This window comes from Lottia gigantea (assembly GCF_000327385.1).
Source record: "Lottia gigantea unplaced genomic scaffold LOTGIsca_25, whole genome shotgun sequence".
Lineage (NCBI taxonomy): Eukaryota > Metazoa > Mollusca > Gastropoda > Lottiidae > Lottia > Lottia gigantea.
This window is the reverse complement of record NW_008708752.1, coordinates 3,002,673-3,023,952: the sequence shown is the minus strand read 5'-3', so window position 1 is coordinate 3,023,952 and position 21,280 is coordinate 3,002,673. Positions and strand designations below refer to the sequence as shown.

At 31.8% G+C, this 21,280-nt stretch overlaps 4 protein-coding genes across 4 annotated transcripts in view; 2 read left to right on the top strand and 2 right to left on the bottom strand.

Moving 5' to 3' along the window:
- On the bottom strand, nt 1-11,508 carry LOTGIDRAFT_117101 (hypothetical protein; the record flags this gene model as incomplete). Its single annotated transcript, XM_009055774.1, has 25 exons — nt 1-130; nt 561-761; nt 1,269-1,345; nt 1,606-1,752; nt 2,033-2,125; nt 2,467-2,561; nt 2,899-3,045; nt 3,295-3,369; nt 3,676-3,781; nt 4,119-4,190; nt 4,529-4,777; nt 5,133-5,264; nt 5,705-5,834; nt 6,116-6,319; nt 6,643-6,823; nt 7,059-7,189; nt 7,447-7,544; nt 7,896-8,078; nt 8,355-8,508; nt 8,698-8,939; nt 9,215-9,376; nt 9,676-9,851; nt 10,201-10,410; nt 10,724-10,813; nt 11,364-11,508. Coding segments are annotated over 25 exons (3,630 nt in total), but the record flags the coding sequence as incomplete, so codon positions are not given.
- Nucleotides 11,509-15,890: 4,382 nt separating this feature from the next.
- On the top strand, nt 15,891-17,224 carry LOTGIDRAFT_117025 (hypothetical protein; the record flags this gene model as incomplete). Its single annotated transcript, XM_009055773.1, has 4 exons — nt 15,891-16,022; nt 16,275-16,334; nt 16,622-16,812; nt 17,011-17,224. 4 exons carry the CDS (start codon nt 15,891-15,893, stop codon nt 17,222-17,224), a joined length of 597 nt encoding a protein of 198 aa, XP_009054021.1.
- Nucleotides 17,225-19,072: 1,848 nt separating this feature from the next.
- LOTGIDRAFT_203873 (hypothetical protein) lies at nt 19,073-20,426 on the top strand. The gene has a single exon (XM_009055772.1). The coding sequence runs from the start codon at nt 19,267-19,269 to the stop codon at nt 19,966-19,968; it is 702 nt and encodes a 233-aa protein (XP_009054020.1). The 5' UTR covers nt 19,073-19,266; the 3' UTR covers nt 19,969-20,426.
- Nucleotides 20,427-20,976: 550 nt separating this feature from the next.
- The window catches only part of LOTGIDRAFT_150127 (hypothetical protein), a 21,885-nt gene continuing 21,581 nt past the window's right edge, over nt 20,977-21,280 (bottom strand). Inside the window, exon 7 of the mRNA XM_009055771.1 lies at nt 20,977-21,280. The gene's annotated coding sequence lies outside the window, so the exon portion shown is untranslated.

Genomic DNA, 21,280 nt, shown 5'->3' with positions numbered 1-21,280 from the left:
TTAGACAAACACAGGCATACTGAGTTTATCAGGTTCTTCTATTGGAATGGCATGTTTACAAGTATAAACTTTAGTTGAGCCCTGTGATAATATATTAATTAATGGTTTGACACAATTACCTGGAATTAAACTACCTGTAAAACAAAAGAAAACAAAAATTACAATTTACAGAAAAGACATATTTTTGACATGACAAATGTAATAACTGGAGTTTTTTGTCCTACTTTTCTGCACCTTGTTGCCTTTTCAATGTCAGCCACTGAATCAGGGTTGAAAATTATTTTGAATTATGTCGGTATTGAATTCTGAACCTTCAGTTTGGCAAACAGGTGTCAAACTCACTGAGACACTGCAGTAGTCATTAGAAACTTATTTTCTCTAGGATCTACCAGCTGTTCCTTGGACAACTTGAATAAGGCAAATGTCTTGCTGAAGATTACAAAACTTCTTCATCTGAATGGATAAGACATCATAAAAACCATATACTTGAAGTGACTAAGCAAATAATGTCAAGTTTCAAATCATAAGGCAAAACATTTCCTTGAAATACAATCCACAACTTACCAACAATCTTCTGTCCATCTTCAGTACGTAATCTGATGATCTGCATTTTAGAACTAGTTCCACCAGGCATAGCAGCTAATACACTCTCTACTTTACTCCATACACTTAATACTGAACCACTTAATACATGATAGGTTCTTGTTCTTAATCCTATTTCACATGGTAAACCTAGACTGACTTTCTTACAGTTACCTCTCCTACAATAATATCAATCAACATTAATCTCTATCACATAATCTCAGCAACCATTGAAAATGGAATAAATGAAATGTACTTTCACATACCACTTTTCTGCACCTGTTTCAGGTAACAGGCAAGGCCATGCAGTTTGCAATGAGATGAATTTCGCCAGGCAATGGCTTTACTATAAGCCTACTGTTTTTCAAATTTACTACTGTCAAAGGATCACATAGCAATTTATTTTCCCATATGACACTTTTTCGATGTCAGCCCCTTAAACCTACATCAATGACATGATGAAATATCTAAAGGTTATATCTTGACTTATGATGGGATTGAACCCTGGACCTTTAGTTAACGAGAAAGCCTTAAACTAATTGAAACACAGCAGCTCTCCAAAGCAACCACTGGGATTGGGAATACTGGTAATTATACATATACTTCATATGCAAAATTATCTAACAACAAATAATAATAGTCTAGCAAAACATTTCAATGCCTTAAACAATGTACTAAGTTCTTACCAGTAAGAATGTATACAAGATTTAGCTGAGAAATAATACTGATCTTCCCACCAAAACTGACACTGATCTGGTAACACCTACAATTAAATAAACAAAATATCACCATTTTCATTCACTTATAAATCATTTTATTAGATTGTGGGATATCAGCTGCGAGGGGGCTGCCATATTGCATTACTTTAGGTTTGGCTTGTCTAAAGACAAAAATATCAGAAAAATAAAACAAAATAGCATATTTAGATAGTTGATACCCTGAATCTTGACAGAGAAAACAGAGAAGCCTAACACAATCCAAGGCATTACAGGAAATTCTCAAATATCTATTTTTTGTCCATACCTTTTTATATTTGCGTTTAATTTCTTCTAATGTTTCACTACGTGATTGTAGACCAGTATTTGGTCGATATATAGTATAGAGTTTTTCTTTCTTTTTATTTTTACCACAACATACTGCTAATACTGCTGTTTTCTTACTGTTTCTATCCTATAATATTAAATCATGTAACTATGTTTATATGACAAATCAGAATTTTTGATTTTTTTCATTCTTTAGATCTACTTAAGTATCAGAACCAAGTAAATGGAAAGCTTGAAACGTCAAATTTTTCCATACTCAAGCTAAGTGTCTAATGAGATGCCAACCTAATAAAGGCCTCAATAATTTTGGGGAAACTCAAATGTTGCCTATTGAAAATCTTTGGTTTTAGTAGTTTGGACATGCTTATATTCTACCTATTTTCAAAAGTGAATCCAAAGAATCATACCTGATTAGCTACATAAAATCCTTCGTCAGTACTGGAACATTTTCTCCATAAATCCATTGCTGCTGACCATGTCATACCTCTTTCTACTATAAACTATAAATAGATTGATATATTATTAGTTATTTCTCTTCAATTAGTCATTTATTATAATAACAGTGGTATAATTTTTAATTGAGAGTGGGAAATAATGCTAAAAGACTGAAATTTTATAACCAAATGAAGTTCATATCACAATGATTACTCCTCTACAGACAATAGAAAACAGAAAACTGATTTCCCACTGTTATCAAAAGCCATATATTGTTGGGAAAATTTAGTCATAAATGTGTTTATGGTGCTGGCTCTCACCCCTCCTTTAAATAGCAGACTGTCTAAAAACAATAGAATTATGCAGATGTTCGATCGAACCAATAATTAGTAAAGAGTTAACTTACAGTAGTCAGTTCAGTTTTAGCTGTATTATACGCCTCATTACCCAGGAAAGACTGAGTTTCTATCCTTCTTACTTTTTCTTGACCAGATCCCAAATCTACAACAAACGTAAATCTAGAGATTTGCTAAAAGTTGACTATAAAAAGACTATATGACATCATGTAAACTGAATTGCAAATGAATTTCTAACTCAGTAAAGAAATTGCTTGTACTGATAGAATATATAAGTTTCCATGAGAACTTGGAACATATTTATGTTATATTGTGGTCTTAAAATATCAAGTCTCTATTTAGAGTTATCTCCCTTTTGAGAGAAGAAGAGATGGCCTGAATACAGATGGCGGTGTGCAATTGATTCTTACCAATCCTTGAAAAATGTGAGCTAATATTCATTTTCAAAACCACATAAAAGAATTTGAAGATGTGCAGCTTACCTAAAATTCCCATATCCCATCTACCATTTCTCTTGGCTTCTAATATAATAGCTGTTAAAGTTTCAGTAAAATATTTAAATAAACCATTCTGTAACTCAACATCCATACCCAATATTCTATTTAAAAACTTGCTGATATTGTTATAGTCTGAAATTATATAGGTTTAGAAATAAATACAACTGAAGTGTTTAATAGCAGTTTCAGCATGACAAAAACCAAAACTGGTAAAACTTTTGGTCTCAATACAATGTTGAAACATTAATGAATCAATTAAGACATTTTGGGATATTCTGTAATGTCATCCAGTACCACAATACAGTCGTAGTGTGATCAACTCTTGAAAAACTGGCTAAACAGTTTCCTCAATTGACTGAGAAGTTAGTGTTAAAAACTTACCTTTTTCAAGATTAACATAACCTGATCTTTCATCTATAGACATCATACCTACACCTACTAATCCTTTTTTAACATCTATAATATATCAAAAAATAAGAAAACTACCAAGTTAAGGCATAATTGTTTGATATTTAGATTTTTTGGGCCAGATATAATCAAATCAACATTCTCAGACAGTTGAACTTTCTTATGTCTGTCTCAAACCACTTAAGACAGATCTTTCCGGAACCCTTTTACAACTCGGTTGACTGGTATAGTAAGGACTTTCTCACACCGACTGAGATTAGAACCTAAGATATTGACTGTCCTACAACCTGTGCTCAAACCAGAGAGTGCTTCCAGATAGTAATCAGATGGTCCAGATTAAAAAAAAGTATATACCTGAGAAGAAGTTACCACTATAATTAGAAGGTGGAGGCACTAGAGGTAATTCACCATTTAAAACTAATACAGATTTCATAACAGAATCTAAAGCTGCTCTACCATACTGTAAAATATAACAAAAAGAATTTTGATTTTGATGTTAAAATGGGGCAATGATTTTAATGTAAAAAAAAACAGAATAAACAGCTTCCTTAAAAAAATCTTCCTTTTCTCAATAATCTGTTACTTCAATATGATGAATTTTGATATGTAGAATTTTTTGCAAACACAGTCATGTGACTAGTCCTTGGCAAAATTCTATATTCCTGTTTTTCAAAAAAATCTTTCGATTAAAATTTGTTGTGTGTGTGGAATTACCACAATACCATACTAAATTGATCATGTGAATTTTGAGAAACTAGCAATACAGAACAGAAATAATATAAAAAAAAATAACTGACCTTATTATCAATATTAAAACGACTTAAATCTCTAGTCTCTGTAGCTCTTCTATCACCATGTGTTAAGGCACCCTGTAAAAATAATAAATGATGTTTTAATTATGAATACTGTCTTTAGTCCTAACAACTTGCCAATTTTACATGATATATTAGGAAAAATTCATATAGTTATCATATGGCAAAGTAAGAAATAAAGTATTATGAAAATCTGAATGTTTTGGAAAAATTCATGACCAGCTTAAGTTCATAATTTCATCAATGACTGGAATGGAAAAGTCCCAACTGACTTTAAGACAATACACAGATAAACTTATATATTGTTGAACCATGGGAGACAGGATTGAGTCAAAACACACACTTTCACTTTACTTTACTTTACTTAAGTTACAAAATTTTAGATTGTGACTTACCAAACTCTCCAGTCTTTTAGCTACAGTAGAAGCAAACCTTCTTTCTCCAGCTAATTCTGATATTAAGAAGATATATTCTGGGGCATGTATCTGGTTAGATCTATGTGTACGACCAAACTGTTGTATAGCTCTATCAGCACTCCATGGTAACTCCAGAGTAATATGAACACGTTTTTTCTGATTGACTGCCCTTCTATCAGCTTGTAATGAAATACCTGAACTAGCAGCTTCTGATATCACAGCTATGTCCTGCAATATAAAATTTTTGAAATTTAAATTTGATGCAGTGACATTTAAACACAAATCAGTCAAATTAGTTTTATAAATCTGTAAAATCTAAATGATCTTTTTTTTTTAATTTAAATCACTATTCAGTAAAATTTTTACTTAAAAACATGATGCTTCCTTAGCCAATACAGTTCCAAAGTGCTATCAGGTGAGTTACCTTACTAGCAGTACATATTGTCATGGATGAATGGATGTTAAACAATTTACTATGTGTAGGCTCAAAAATTTTTCCCTGGTTACTGTTTGAGTGTTAACCTAATAATAGTAACATATTGATATAGACAAGTACATTATACAAATTTGTTAAATTGTTTACCTTTTCACCATCCATAAATCGTTGTTTTTCTGTTAAATTTAATATTTCTAATGGTACATCTGTTTCACTTCTTGATTCATAATTAATACTACCATCTTCATTAGATACAATACGACCCTTTCTACCAGTCATCTGTTAAATACAAATATTTAATATCATAATCTAGGTAAGTTGAGCTTTATCTTTCTTCAATAATGTAAATATACAAAGAGTCAATTTTGTATCCTTAAAAATTACATTGTACTATAATCTTTTTTAAATTGATTTCAGCCATTTCAATGTAAAGAACGGTTCTTTTAATGTTCAATTTAATCTTACTAAGATATTTATTTATATGTATGCAGCGCACAATGAGGAAAAATTTTGACAGGATAGCAGTAGAAGTCATCTCTTTTTTCTTCATGATCAGTGAAAAATAGTAGTCATGCAGCAAATGCTCATTATGCCATGCTTTATTGTCCAATTCTAATCTCACTTCCCATGTCCACTCCTACAGCCTGTGTCACAGGGGGAATTCAGTTAAAGATGGTTTTAATAATTGTATGGCAGAAGTGAATTGTATTTATCTGTACCTCAGCCACACAATCTGTACCACCAAGTTCATCTATCAACTGATCTAATGCATTGGATGGTAAAGTATTTCCTATTTCTTCCATCTTACGTAGTAAATCACTCTTCATAGTCATAGCTTCTTCCCATACACTAGTAGCACCTATAATAATAAATATGAATAGTTATCTGTTAGTCACTAAGACTCTGGACTTACCATTAATTAGATCAAGGTTGAAGATTGAGATTGGTGACTTACCATTACTTAGTTTTAGATTGATGACACACCATTACTAAGATTAAGATTGGTGACTTACCATTACTAAGATTAAGATTGGTGACTTACCATTACTAAGATTAAGATTGGTGACTTATGATTACTAAGATTAAGATTGGTGACTTACCATTACTAAAATTAAGATAGGTAACTTAACATTACTAAGATTAAGATTGGTGACTTACCATTACTAAGATTAAGATTGGTGGGAGTAAAACCATCATTATTTCTATTCAATAAACCAGCTTTAGCTAGAGCTTTATCAAATAATGAATCTTCATCTTCATCATCCATATCGCTTCCACTCTCATCCTTCTTTTTCTTACTTTTCTTTTTATGTTTCTTAGCTTTGATTTTCTTTCTTGGTGACTTTTCTTTCTTTTTACCAGATGATTTTTTTAACCAGGGATCTACAAACAATGGATATTGTTATAAGCTTATCATACACAAATGTATATTTTCCAACAAGCAGTATATTTGTTGTATGAAGAAAAAACAATTGACAGTGTGTCTGTAAGAACATAAAATTTTGAGTTGTTGATGAATACAAGGCTGTACTTAGTGTGCAGATCATCTATTTGACAATCCTAAACTGTTAATGGATTTTCCCACTTTTTAAGGTGCTTTTCTTATCAATGTGATACATTTGTATTGGTTGTTTTGAAGAGTTTATTTAATAATAACTTACCATCATCACTATCTGAACCATTGGCAAATGGATTGAAGTTATCGCTGACTCCATCTGACTCTTCTGATGATGACTCACCAAGATCTAAATCCATATTATCTGATGAGTCATCTGAGGAGGAGTCAGAACAACCATTTTCACCTTTCTTTCTCTTAGCATTGCTACCTCCATTTAAATCTGAAAAATAACATAATTTTTGTTGCAGCGGGGTTTATTATAAGTGGTATCACATCGCTGTTTGATAGTCAAAATAAAACACATTCAGTGAATTGATCTGTTGTCTTCAATCTGAATTCATATAAAATATGAATCGAATTTTACTGAAAAAACCTAAAATTTTGTGTGAGACTTTGAACTGAACCCTGTATAGCAGGATTCCTTGGAATTGATTAAGGTGTAATTAAAATGGTACCTTTCTTCCTTTTATTATTATTGAGCTTCTCTTCTGTTGTCTTGACTAAACTACCAATACCAAACATATCAAATGTTTTCCTTCTATCAGGGGCTGGGAAATGTTTTTCTACTAGAGTTTGAAATACACCCCTAAAATATCAAAATATAACTATTAATTTCCAGAAGGGGACAAATATTATTACTCAATATTCAAATGACTAGATGAACTATCTATCCAAAGGTCGGGCTATAATCAAATAGAGCCAACTACAAAGTTTTATAGTTGTCTGCTATGTAATTAGGCTCTGTGGGTTTGATTCCTCCTCAAGGTAAAAAAATCTGATCTCTAATCCCTATCACCTAGAATAGTATCTCAAGTTATCATAATCATTAACAAATGATCTTACTTGGCTGTAGAGACAAAATCATTTAATTCTCCTCCACTTTCTTCTAACTGTTCTAGAGTTCTAGCTTCTCCAGTAGATTGTAAACCAATTACTACACACTATAATAATACAAATAAATACATTACAGTATAGTTAAGCAAAAATATTTCTGTTCAGCGTTCAATTAAAAACATACAACACCTGAAGTTCGCTTTAACTTAGTATCTTATTATTGATGTTATTTAATATAACTGGATGTGCTCAAATATATCATATAACTTACGTATGAATTACTCAATCTAAACACAAATTATATTACATTCAGTGATTTTCCAGAAATATTGCAGCTATTTTGTATACATTGCTGTTTTTTTTTATGTTTTCTCCTCTCAAAATTTCCAATATTCTGGATAGGGGGATAGCTCTGGTTCAAATTTGAGAACAGACAGACATGCAAACCAACAACATACCTTGCCATTTTTCACAGCCTCTCTAGCAATATGTACACAATAATTGACTTTAGCTGATATACATAAATATTTAAAAAATCTTTGATGTGCTGACCAGAATTGACCCCACATGGACTTCCGTAATCTATGTTCCGCATCTATTAAATCTGCTGCTTTCTGGAATTTTTCTCTGGCATCAACCCACTGCAAAAATTGAGAAAAGTTCTTTGATGACATTAGAATTTCTAAATAAACACAACATCCAACTAATTTTAATTATATTCTTTGCCATTCAGATTGCAAGCGTAGTTTTAGCTTGATGAGGACACACATGGTGTCAAGACTCTTTTTACGTGTCAAAGCCTTTAATCTGTATCATGACTGATTGGATTAGAGTTGAAAAGATCTTCTTAGAAAGCGGGCGAGAGCCTTACTCACTGAACCACCACAATTTCTGCAGACAAAACTAAAATAACTCACCAAGTCTACAGCTTTGTTATAAATCTTCTGAAAACTATTATCAATAGTGACCTCTTCTATTTTAAATGAGACACCTTTAAAACTCAATTGTCTAGCTATATACATGCCTCTTAACTTCATATCCATGGCAACCAATTCCATTGCACCAACACCTCTACAAAATAAAAGTGTTTCAGTATATGGGAAATATTTTATACAAGCAGGACTGTAGCACAGTTGGTTAGAGCATTGGAATTATTTGGTTACATGTAGCATATGGTGGACATGGTTAGTGTGTGAAAGTCTTGTGAACTTTCTCTATTATTCGGGTGAAGCAGCTGTAAATGGGAAAATGATAACAAACCTCTTTTCTACAGCTTGAATAAAATCATTGAATTCTTTAAAAGGTGTTCCAGGTCCCCATATACCCAGTCTTGTCATGTAGGCCATGTTTTTCGGTTCTGATGCTCCAGTAGCACTAGCATACACCACTCTAGCTAATGGTAGATGGTTCTGTAATTCCAAGACTGTTCTACCAGTTTTGGTTGGTTTACTAGAACCTACTGGACACAGATTCTTAGCTTTATGACATTCATCAAATACTATCTATGATATAGGTTAAGGATAAAAAAAAAAAACAATTATAATATGACTCTCTAGGACTTTTAGTGGCAGTCATGGCTGGGTTAAGCTGTAGCATGGCTTCTATTGGGTCAAAATTCCCTTGAACACAACTTATATACAATCATGTCAGATCAAGGATGGTAGTCCACATAAAACAATAACGAAAAAATCCAGATTTGCAATAAAATCAACTGACTGTCACCCACATATTTTGAAAGATAACAGCCAAACTATAATATAATATTTGAAAAGGATACCAAACCATCAAAATCTTTACCACACCATTTTAATAACTGTTTGAGTCTAGTTCTATATTTACCACCAGACTGACTTTCTCCTATTAAAGATGAATATGTAGAAAATACAACTCCTTTCTTGATACTACCATTTTCTTTACCTGATATCTTGGCATACTTTAACTAAAATATAACATAAAATTTTATAAATTTATTTGAAAACTTCTTAATGATGGACACTTACAGAAAAAAATATAAGTATTTCGCATTATAAGTTTTGCAATGCACACAAGAGGCTCAATTTGACAGTGGGAAACCTATAAAGATCAAAATGGAAAGAGAATTTCTAGTTTGAGGTATATTGGCATGGATTCTACTGTTTTTGTACAGTTTTAACATTTCAGAAGACGTAAAAATTCAAGTTTCGAAAACAACCACTGAAAAAGTTGATTGTGGATTTAAAACATAGTTAATAGGCTTACTTTGTTAAGAGCATAAACTTCTATTTTGCCAGCCCCAATATCTCGTAAATCTCTTTCAGCATCAACTTTTAAATCATTGGACACACTCAACCATATAGCCCTCTTTCTACCTTGTAAATAGTTCTCAAATATAGTACCAGCTATAGTTCTTCCTTTTCCTACACCAGCTCCATCACCTTTAATAAAAATATTAATATTATAGACTTTTAATCAAAATAACAATTACCCAGCAGAAGCTGAAAGGCAAAAATTTTCATTTTGACTAATTGGACAATGTTATGCAAATTGAACAGTATATTCATCAAAATACCAATACCAAACGTCAACATCAGTAGATTACTTTTTAATGGTAACTAAAAAAGAACAAATTGTCCTCAAAAGCATTAGATTTTAAATGGTTGAATTCTGTCATGTTAGATATGTGCATATCATTCGTTAAATATTCTTCTGTTCCTCCTGATGGGTGTGATGCTTTGAACAGCACTGAAAATAAGAAAAAAAGAGAAAAAAGGTTCAAATACTTACCAATAAGAAAGCCAGCTCTTTCACCACTAGGTAATATAGTTTCATGACGTTGTGAAGCATAGGTTATAGCTTCTAATTGTAAAGCTGATAGTTGACACATATCAATAGTAGATTCTGGTATAACTATTTTATATTTTACATTCACAGGTTCAACACTAGCTAGTGAACTAGTCTCTACTACTGGATCAGGATGTTTCTCTCCTATTTTTACTGAAATTTCAATCATTGATATTTGAACATATAATTCCATGGTTGATAGTCTAGCTATTTAACACAAATTTCATAAAGACTTCTGATTGAGCCATTGAGTATAATAAGGGAAATCTTGCCAGTCTCCTTCTGGCCCCAATCACTTGTCCCTTCAGAGGCACAAGACACTTTTTCCTTTTCCAGATCCCCTTGCATTACTGATAGAGGCTGGATTGAAAAATCCATAATGTTCCTTCCGGACAAACTCCAGAATACTGGCTGGGCTCAAGAGAAGGCCTCTGATAAGAGTCTCTGATGAAAGAAAACCACTTACATTTGCTAGGCATGTATTCAAAATAGGTTTCTGCATGACCTAATTCTTGGACTTCTTCTTCTGCCTCTTCTTCTTCTAATGGACTAGGTGCTCTTTCAATTCTCTACAAATATCACACAATAAAAATAAATGATCCCAGTATATCATCAAATAAACAACCATATGATTTATATAGAAATAAGAGTCAATAATAATAAAATATTTTCATTGTTAAAATAGTGCTCAATACAACAATTGTAGAGCTAAAAACATGTTGCTATTCAGAGTTTCACGCTATGCGATCTTCAGACCACTAATTGTCTAGTGGTCTGAAAATCGCATAGCGTTGAACTCTCAATAACAACATGTTTTTTCAGGGCTTTGTTTTAATATTTCTAGAAAAAAGAGTCACGTTGATGCAAATTTTGAGCATAATTGAGTTGGAGACAATTCTAACATTTAGAATTTTTTACTTTATTGGTTGGCACTTCAGCAGAAGTGATCAAATTCTTATTAGTACAGTTTTATCCTTCAAGAAACATAAAATTAAATACCAAGCAATTTTCACCATAATAGTTCACATTGATTTAAAATCTCTGATCACTGAAAAACACTAAAGAAGTAGAGAAAATGGATTGGTAAGCAGACAAAAGTATTGTACAAACCTGTATTCCAGGCATTGATGATACTTTAACAGTTTCAGTTGACCATAGTCGAGATAAGTCTTTATTAGTAATGTTAGTTTTTATAGTCTGCTGTATGGTCGTTACATTACTACTACTTGTACTAAACTGACTCACTACATTTGGAATGTTAGGCACAGGCGAATTAGTATTTCGTTCTAAATTGTTACTGGAATATAATTTCCCGTTTGATATCTGTCCAGGATTGACCACCTGAATAGGTGAACTGGTCCGTAATAAATGACGATTGTTATTAATCAAAGAATCAGCACTTTCACTACCATTGGTCCATATTAAGTGATGTTTATTATTTATTGAGGATCCGACACTATCACCGCTATTGGTCCGTATTAAGTGACGGTTATTGTTTATCAAGGATCCAACACTATTACCACTGCTTGCTACGATAATTTTTGGACTTGGGCTAGCAGCTTGTTGTGGTGTTAATGTTATTTTTTGTCCTGGTCCTACATTGCCACCAGGAGCTACTCTAGTTATAGTAATAACACGAGGTTGTGATGTAGTACCACCCTGTGAGATTCGTGTCACTATCGGTGTTGATTGTCCATTGCTATGTAATAATGAGTTACTGGGTATACGTATTATTTTAGGAACTGGTTTGACTGTTGGTGATGCTGAATTTATGGATTGTGTAAATCTTGTGTTAAGCTGAAAAATAATAAATAATAATGCATGAATCAAAGGTTGGATACACTGATGAATTCGACACTTTTTTTGCAATTCTGGAAGTAAGAATTTCAACCTGAATTCGTCCTCAATATGCTTAATGCTTAGATTAATCAATTCTAAGCAGTACCACAAAAAATGAAATGGAGTTTAGATTCACAACTCTATACAGCAATTTGTCAGGGAAGTGACATTGGCCTATTTTTTTCAATTTTAAACTGAAATGGATCTTTAACATGTACAGATATGGTACTGGTAGATATGGTTTACAGTCTTTTGACTCTTTCTCCGTGTATGACCATCTGACAAGGGGAAACCTGATAGAATGATTGAATATTTCATACAATAGTCATACGTAATTATGCAAATGAAATATAAAGATACATACTAAGCTACTATTATCTCCAGGTTTGACCCGAGATAAAGCCTGTATATGACTTATAGGACTTGGAATCTGATTAGTTTTAATATGGTTTGAATCTGCTAAGTGTCGTAAAGACTGGCTAAATATATCTGCTTGACTAACTTCACTGTCTGTATGTCCTCCATTAGTGGCAGCTGAATCTTCTAAAGCCTTAAATATACAATTTAAATTAAATCTCCTTTGATTACAAAATCAATAGGGTCAATGAAAGATTGGTAGTTTGAGTATTGTAATTTTTGAATATCAGTCAGTAGATTTTTTCAGGACAACTGCTTTTTTTAACATACTTTTTGTATGTCTATTTGTGGGTCTTTAATCAAGATGGCTTACCGAAGGAAGACTGCTATAACCACTAGAAGGTTGGGAATGTAATGAAGTATCTAAACTAAAATCTTCTAAATCATTTCCAGTTATACCAGAAACATCTAATGCTGCTGATAATAAATCAAACGAATTCTGGAAAAAAAAAATTAACTATGTGTACTCTCTGAAAGTGATTGGAAGGAGCTGAAAACAAGACAAGAGATCTCAATCAGGTCTTCATATTGGCTATCAACAGGAATATGCACTTGAGGAAATGGTGAAATTTTAATTCGTTTCTAAATCCCTGAAACTCTGTTCTCTTGACTCTCTGAGAATTAGTTAAGGATTTTTTCTTTTAGTCTTCATCACTGCTGTTAATTATTTTTGACTTTGCAGGATAATTGAAGTAAACTCCAAAGGCTAATTTCCTTCTGATTTACAAGGATTGGCTGAAAATGGACACTTTCATACATTAAGTTGACATGTAAAAACGTTGACTGAACACCAATCAGACAACAGTGATGGTAAGGCATAGCATATTAACTCTTACAGATCATATCAAATAAATCTCTGCCACTTTATAACCTGAATTTCCTTACATAGAGACTACTGAGTTAATAAGTTCATTTAATATAACATAGTCTGAAATAGATCAGTTGTCTGAAGATCACACAGGGTGAAACTTATACTTAAAACATGTTTCAGGTTCTCTTTTATATTTCTAATATTTCTAGTTTCAATTTCATGTTAAAAAAAAAAGATTGTCAACCATGACAATAGCCTTCAGAAAAAATTAAACATGATTTATAACTAATAATCAAAGTCCATTGAGACTCAAGTACAATTTTGTAGTAATTTTTATCAACACTGATTCAGTGCACTTTATTTATCATTGACTCAGCAGTGGAGAAACAAACGCATTTACTTCCTTACACAAGAAGAGTGAAAATACTCAGAAAAAATATAAGTTGGGGAAGTTAATTGTTGATATATGTTTAGATAACGGTTTCATGAAGATATATAACCATAAACCGTTTATGTAAGTCTCTTACATTGGCTTCAGTTTCCATTATTAGTGAGAACGTTTTCAATCCCCACACACCTCAGACAACTCAGCCATTGCTTCATACCCAGCATGCATTGCGACAGGTACGTCAACGCAATTTTTTTCAAATTTTTTATTCATTGATTGATTTAGACTTTTTTGAATACAGAATCATTTTATTCACCAAGCTAATTATTTGTATAAGTATATTTAAAAAAAAGATTTATAGAAAATTTGTCCACAAATTTACTCGGAGTGACGATATTTTAGTTGACCAATCAGATTGCAACATTTATTTATAAACAAGAAAGGAGAATATCAGGCACGAAAAAGTAAAAATTATTATTTTCCATGTTCTTATTTGATGTAGGTTTAAATTGATATGATCTTGTATCCATCAAGCAGTATTAAACTATTTAATAGAACGATAGGTTAGAAACTCCATATTTGTTGATGATTCAATGAGATATTTGCTCCAACCTGCGTTGTTGACATTTAAAATAAGAAAATTAAAATCGGGGACGGGGGAGGGGGGCTGAGATTAAGATGAGATAGGGCTAGGTATGAATGAATGATAATAATTACCCTAACCTAGCCTCTTTCTGTCGTTCAGAGTAGCAATCCTATCTTCAAAGCATTATTTTGAAGCTTCTTCAGGGTTGTAGGTGACCTCATGAAGTAATCTTATATATCTAATTATGACTAATTACTAATATGGTGCGAGATTACTTTTCAAGAAAAATGCAAAAAAATGTTTGGTTATAATCCTTTTTTTTTAAATTTTATACATGCTTTTCATTCTTTATCAATTTAAACCTCGTATAATTATTCGAGTAATCTGACCTATTGACTCAATAACTCATATACAATATTATGTATAGTCTACATGGGCTGGAGGGTATGACCTTCTTTGAGCCGCCACTGGTTTAATGTCGATGAAAAACTCTTGATTAATTAACTTTGATGAAATGAATGGAGTTTAGCCTTGTTTGAAGAAAATCACTATTGTGTAAATATTGAATTATTATTTGAATAATCTGTTATATTCTATTTGTAGAAGGGGGCTTGGTGAAAGATGAGTTCTAGAAAGAAAGAGAGTCCAGCTAAAAATGGATCAACAAAAATCACAGATTTTTATAAATCCCCAGTCAAAATCCGATTAGTCAAAGGTATGCTTACTCAAAATCTATCAACTTGGAAATTTTGAAATAATTTTTATTAAATAAACTCATGATGTAAATTTCAAATGATTTCAAAGTTTCTTAGACATCTGCTCTAAAGATTTATTTCGATTAATCATAGTGAAATCCACCTTTTTTTTTTTTGATTATCTTTTGTCTTACTTAGTGTTTTTATTTATTATAGAAATAATTGTTCTTAGTAAAATAACATTTTATATTCTTTTGTTTTAGAGGATGGAGTTTTAAAAGTTAAAAATGACAGTGATTTGGATCGTTCATTACAATCTTCATCAGTTTTATTAACACCTGACGCCTCACCTAGTAAAGAAAAGGACACTGATGCAAATGTAAACAATAATAACTGTGAACAGCTGTCTGTACAATTAAATAATGTCTCCACTCAAGATTACAGAAGCATGTGTGAACAATGTGAGACTCCTCAAGCTGTTACAGTTAAAACAGAACCTACTGAACAATCTTGTCATTGTAAGCAGATAATTGAAGATGTAGAGATATTAAGTGTAACACCTAGTCCTGTTCCCTCCACACCCCCCCTTAGTACTGGTACATCTCAACCCAAAAAACGTAGAGGGCGTAGGGGTAAGGGAAAATCGGCACAAACCTTGGCAGAAGTTAAAACCGAATCTCAGCCTAAACTAAAAACAAGTCGAAAGAAGTAAGTATGGTCATGAACTAATCATGTAGCCTAGCTACTTCATGGATATGTTTAGGCTTTTGCAATGGAGAAGACAAATCAACCTATTTCAAAAGATGAATGTATAACTTGAAATCATTTAAATTCTGGTTGATGTTAAAATTTAAACACTTTATGGAAAATGAACTATTTTCCAAGGCTAATGAACTAATGGTGATCTTATTATTATACTGGTATTTATTTTATAGGAAAGTAGAGAGTGATATTACTACTACCAATAAAACTATTACTGATTATTTTCCTGTGAGAAGAAGTGGTAGAAGATGTAAATCAGAATTAGAGGTTGGTTGATGATTTTATTCAAATTTTACTATTGTAATGTGAAGGCTTGGCGATATTCATTCCAGTGGATTTCATTATATTAGTCATGAAAGGGATTTTAAATTTTTAATTTTTCTTGTTTATCGTGGATGTCCACTGATAGCATGTAGTTACTTGTTGATTACAGATATTTATTGCACATGGATCAGAGCATGTTTAAATGGTATTTTTGTACCAAAAACTTGTATCAAATAATATGAATTATTATTTTAGAAAGAAAGAATGATAGAATATGAAGATAAAGTTTTGACTTATTGTGAAGATGGATTAGAGGTTTGTTTCTAGTTTATAGTAGGTAAATAACAGAACACAATTTTTTTGGTATACTACTGTTGAATTTTTATTGTACACAATTTTTGCAACATGATGTCATAGTATACCATAAAATTGTGTTCTGATATTTAATGTGGTCTTATACCCTAAATTTTGCTTATGTATCGAAGTTTGTGGGTTAGGCTGAGACGTTATATATTTGTTATGATAGGTAATTTCACAAGATGACATGGTGTTTGCCAATTTTTTGCTTGTTTCAATATTGTATTGTACTTTGATTTGTCAAGGTTGTGAAAATGGAGGATAAAGGAAGAGGTGTTGTAGCAACTAAAATGTTTAAAAAAGGAGATTTTGTAGTTGAATATGCTGGAGATTTAATAGATCTAGCGGAATCTAAAGATAGAGAGATGTTTTATGGAATGAGTACTAAATTTGGTTGTTACATGTATTATTTTAATCTAAAAGGCAAACACTATTGGTAAGTGTTGATTAGTCTATTCTTTTTCCACCATAATATAGCCTCTTCTATAGAATGTTATTGGCTTAAATACAACTCACTGAAAAGGTATTGGCCCATCAGGAACAGAAAAGTAGGACGTAAAACACCTGTTTCATTTTTTTGACGCGCATGATTTATTGAATGTAATCTAATAAACACTTTCTTTCTTTTTTACAGTATTGATGCTACAGCTGAATCTGGTAAATTAGGTAGACTACTCAATCACAGTAGAATATCCTTTAATTGCTGTACCAAATTAATCGAGATTAAAAACACACCATATCTCATCATTATAGCTAGTCGAGATATAGTCAAAGGGGAAGAACTCCTGTATGATTATGGAGATAGGAGCAAAGAGTCTTTAGAAGCTCATCCATGGCTTAAATTATGATACAATCGCATCTTAGTCAAATTATACAGAAAATCCAAATGCTTTTTTGGATAGCTTAATTGGAGAGTTCTAAACAGGTTCTGTCTGTTCTAATTCTGTCCTCATTCAAATGATTCAGAAGCAGAACATGTCACTTTCAGAATTTCCTTCTCCACCAAATTTGAATTTCTGCACCCAGCACCTTCTATTTTTTCGCCACACATGGAACATGTTCTGAAGTCTGTTTCACCTTGTTTTCACCTTGGTTGATTCCATAAACGTGCAGAACTCACCAATTGAGCGATCCCACACTCTCTTGTCACAAATTTATAAACCAAATGCAAACATGAAGAAGTGCCTATTATACATGGGCTTTATGGAAAAGCAGCAGTATTTAATTTTATGAAATTGTAAAAAAATAACTTGTAAGATACTTTCGAAGTTATTAACTTGACTTCAATTCAGAGTTTTTGTTTTAATAGAATGTTAATGTAATGAACTTTGTTGATACATGTATTGAAGTTTAATGTACCTAGCCCACAGTTCTCAGAACATCTTACAAATAAAATGTAAAGCACATACTGTGTAAATGTAGATTCACCATAAAAGGCCATTGTATTTATTTTGAGAAACGGATCCCATTACGTCAGATTACATTCTTTAAAAGTATAAAGTTGTCTAAATATTTGCATTACCAAATGATAAAGCTCAATTTTAGTTATTTGTATCACTTTTCAGAATAAAAATTAAAAAGGAAACAATTAAAATGAGCTCCATCAACTGGGAAGGCTAATATTTATCTGTCTTATTCCTCAAAATTTGTTTTGTTAAATCTACAATGTCCCAATGTAGCTTTTTTTATGAAGATTAGCCAAGATTGTCTTTTACTGGTTTTACTCACCGATGATTTCTTTCTTTGTCTATGTTTGTACATGTATCTGAAAACGATATAATCTCACAAATTCCATTTTGTTTACCTCATTATTATTATGCAATTGATTCATCAAAGCAGCAAATGACTTAAAATGATTTTCAGGTAATTTTATAAATTGTTTATTTAAATTTATAACAATCTAAATATCTGGTGATAGTAAACTAAAAACTTATATGCATAGCTGAAGTTGGGCTCTTATCAGCTGGTAAAGCAAACATTTGGACAACAATTTATATGTTAAGATTTCATATAATTAATATATTCAATAAGTTCATTGACAATTATTTTGGCTATTTCTGCTTCTTTCCTTGAACATTTATCAGGTATCTTCATTTCCAAAATATAATTCGTGTGAAAGAAATATACATATATAGTTAGTTATAAGGGCATTACACATTTATTAATTGTCTTCATGATTTTGTTCATTCCTTCCAGTTTTCCAATTGAAATGTTATATGGATTTTGAAATCATGAGTTTGTAATTAATCTTTTATTTGTGAATACTCCTTGGTGAAATATTGTACATATATATCATTCATTTAATCATTCATTCAATCATTCATTTATTTGATCATTCAATCTGTTACAATGTATTTCATTGTCATTAAAATATAGCATATCTGATTAGCTGCTTTATTGTTTTCAAATCAAAGAGAGTGGTTCTGATGTGAGTGCAGATGATCATGCATAACCTATTTTTCTTCATTATTCCACGCATCCCAGCTGTAAATGGGTATGGATAATCTAGTAATAATCAATGCCAAGAGATTTGGGCAAGAACACTTGTTATACAGGATTCTCATAAACCGAAGTTATCCTTGTAAAAGGTTGTTGCAATCTGGTTCAGAGCTGTTAGTTGTTGTCCGTAGGTAAAAAAAATTTTTTATTTCAATTACCTCCCCTTATTAGATTTCTCATTTGAAAGGCGATAAAAGACCACCACAAATTTTGACTAAATGTGATTTACTTTTGAAAAATAAGACAAACAAATAAATTTTATGAAAATATTGATATATATTTTAGTGGTTATTCATAATTTGAAACTACCAGTGTGAAATTCTTGTCATTTCTTCCATTGAGAGGTAAGAGACAGCAAAAGTCAAGTGTTCTTTGTGAAATTGACTAAACAATGGCGGATGTTCGACAAGAATCAACTGTCGGCGGTGGAAGAATTAAAGGCTTGACTGTGGTTAAGCCAATTGTGTACGGTAATTTAGCCAGATATTTCGGAAAGAAAAGGGAAGAAGATGGCCACACCCACCAATGGACAGTGTATGTCAAACCATACAAAAATGAGGATATGTCAATTTATGTGAAAAGAGTGAGCTTCAAACTTCATGAGAGTTATCCCAATCCAAACAGAATTGTTACCAAACCACCTTATGAAGTGACAGAGACTGGTTGGGGAGAATTTGAAATAATTGTCAAAATATTTTTTAATGACCCAAATGGAAATGAGAGACCAGTTACATTCTATCATTTATTGAAGCTATTTCAAAGTGAAACTGACATTATGTTAGGGAAAAAGTCATTAGTAGCAGAATTATATGACGAATTAGTGTTTCAAGACCCAACGCCAGCCATGCAACAGATGTTAACCAGTGTTCGACCAATTTCGATAGGTGCTTACAAACATGAGACAGACTTTGAAGACAAGAAAGAAAAAACAAATAACAATATAATTAATGCTAAAAAGAAAATCAGACATGAGATAGCAGAATTAAACGACCGGTTAAAAATGGCTAAACAGCATATATCCAAGTTAAAGAAAGACATTGCATCAGTTGAAAAAGTGGATGATAAATCGGCAATTTCATTGATTCCAACTTAGGAGATACTTACTTTCATGGCTAAAGGTGACTTTCATACGGAATATTTTTACTGCTCCTATCAAATCATCAGGAATTAAAGGTCATTAATGACATTAGACTACTCTTACATTGTTACAATTTGTATCACTGGTGCTCATAGTGTAGAATATTTGTATTTATCTAATGCTCTCATTAAAGATTACTGATTCTAATTAAGATGTTTATGTCACTTTATGTGTTGATTATCCACCATATTTGGACTAGGTTCTGCTGGAGAATTATCTTACTTGGTTGTCATTGTCTTGATCGACTGTTGAAAAATTATTTCAAACACCCAATAAGGTGAAATGGATTTATTTCATAGACATATTGTCCTGGACTCTCAAGCTAATTAACAGATATGTATGTGGATGTTTATTTCATGTTTTTTCTTTATGTGACTGACACATGTCATCCTTGATCTGACAAGATTCTTCTTTAAATCATGTTCTGTGGAATTTTGACCCAGGAGCTTGATTTATGCTAACCAATCGAATCATAGAAAGTGGTTGGACAATAAAAGTCAGTGTCTAACATTGAATGCTCAAGAATTCCTTATGTGTAAAGAAATATTTTTATAACCGAGAATTTGATTTCTTGATTATTAAATGACTCAAAATATAACAATTTTGTCAGATGTTAAACTGCAAGTAAAACCAACAGAGAAAAACTAAATTTAAAATCCATTATTGCATTTATTGAGATAATCTGAACCTAAGATAGGTCTATCTAATTAGAATTAAATTACAATTTCATATCTTTTTTGTTTTCTGATAATTTTAGTCTACATTGTAAGTTAAGTTTTCTACCAAATGCCTGTCCCAAATGTAGCATTTTTAAACCATTCAAAGCATGTCATGTAAAATCAGTTACTTGATAAAATAAGGAATTGTGGGATATTGAAACCTAGAGTAGATATTGATTATTCGATATCCCACAGTTCCTTATTTTATCACTTCATACTGATACAAGGGTATAAACCAGCTGATAAGTAATTAAAAATGTTTTATTTAACAAATAGATATAATAATATAATGCGCAGTTTAACAAACAGTTATATCATACAACTTGGCGTATTTTTTAAAATTATAGAAGGCCACTTTTTAATGCACACAAAAGAATTCAATGGACAAAGTAAAGATAAAAGATTAAAAGAAAAGGCAGTTGAATGTGATGTTGCGTTTTAAAAAAGGTGACAACATTTTTTTGGCATTAAAGAGCAAATTCATCACAAAACATTACTCTGTATGTCAGCAGTTCAGTCAAAATATCCGTGGAAGGCTTCCTTTGGAA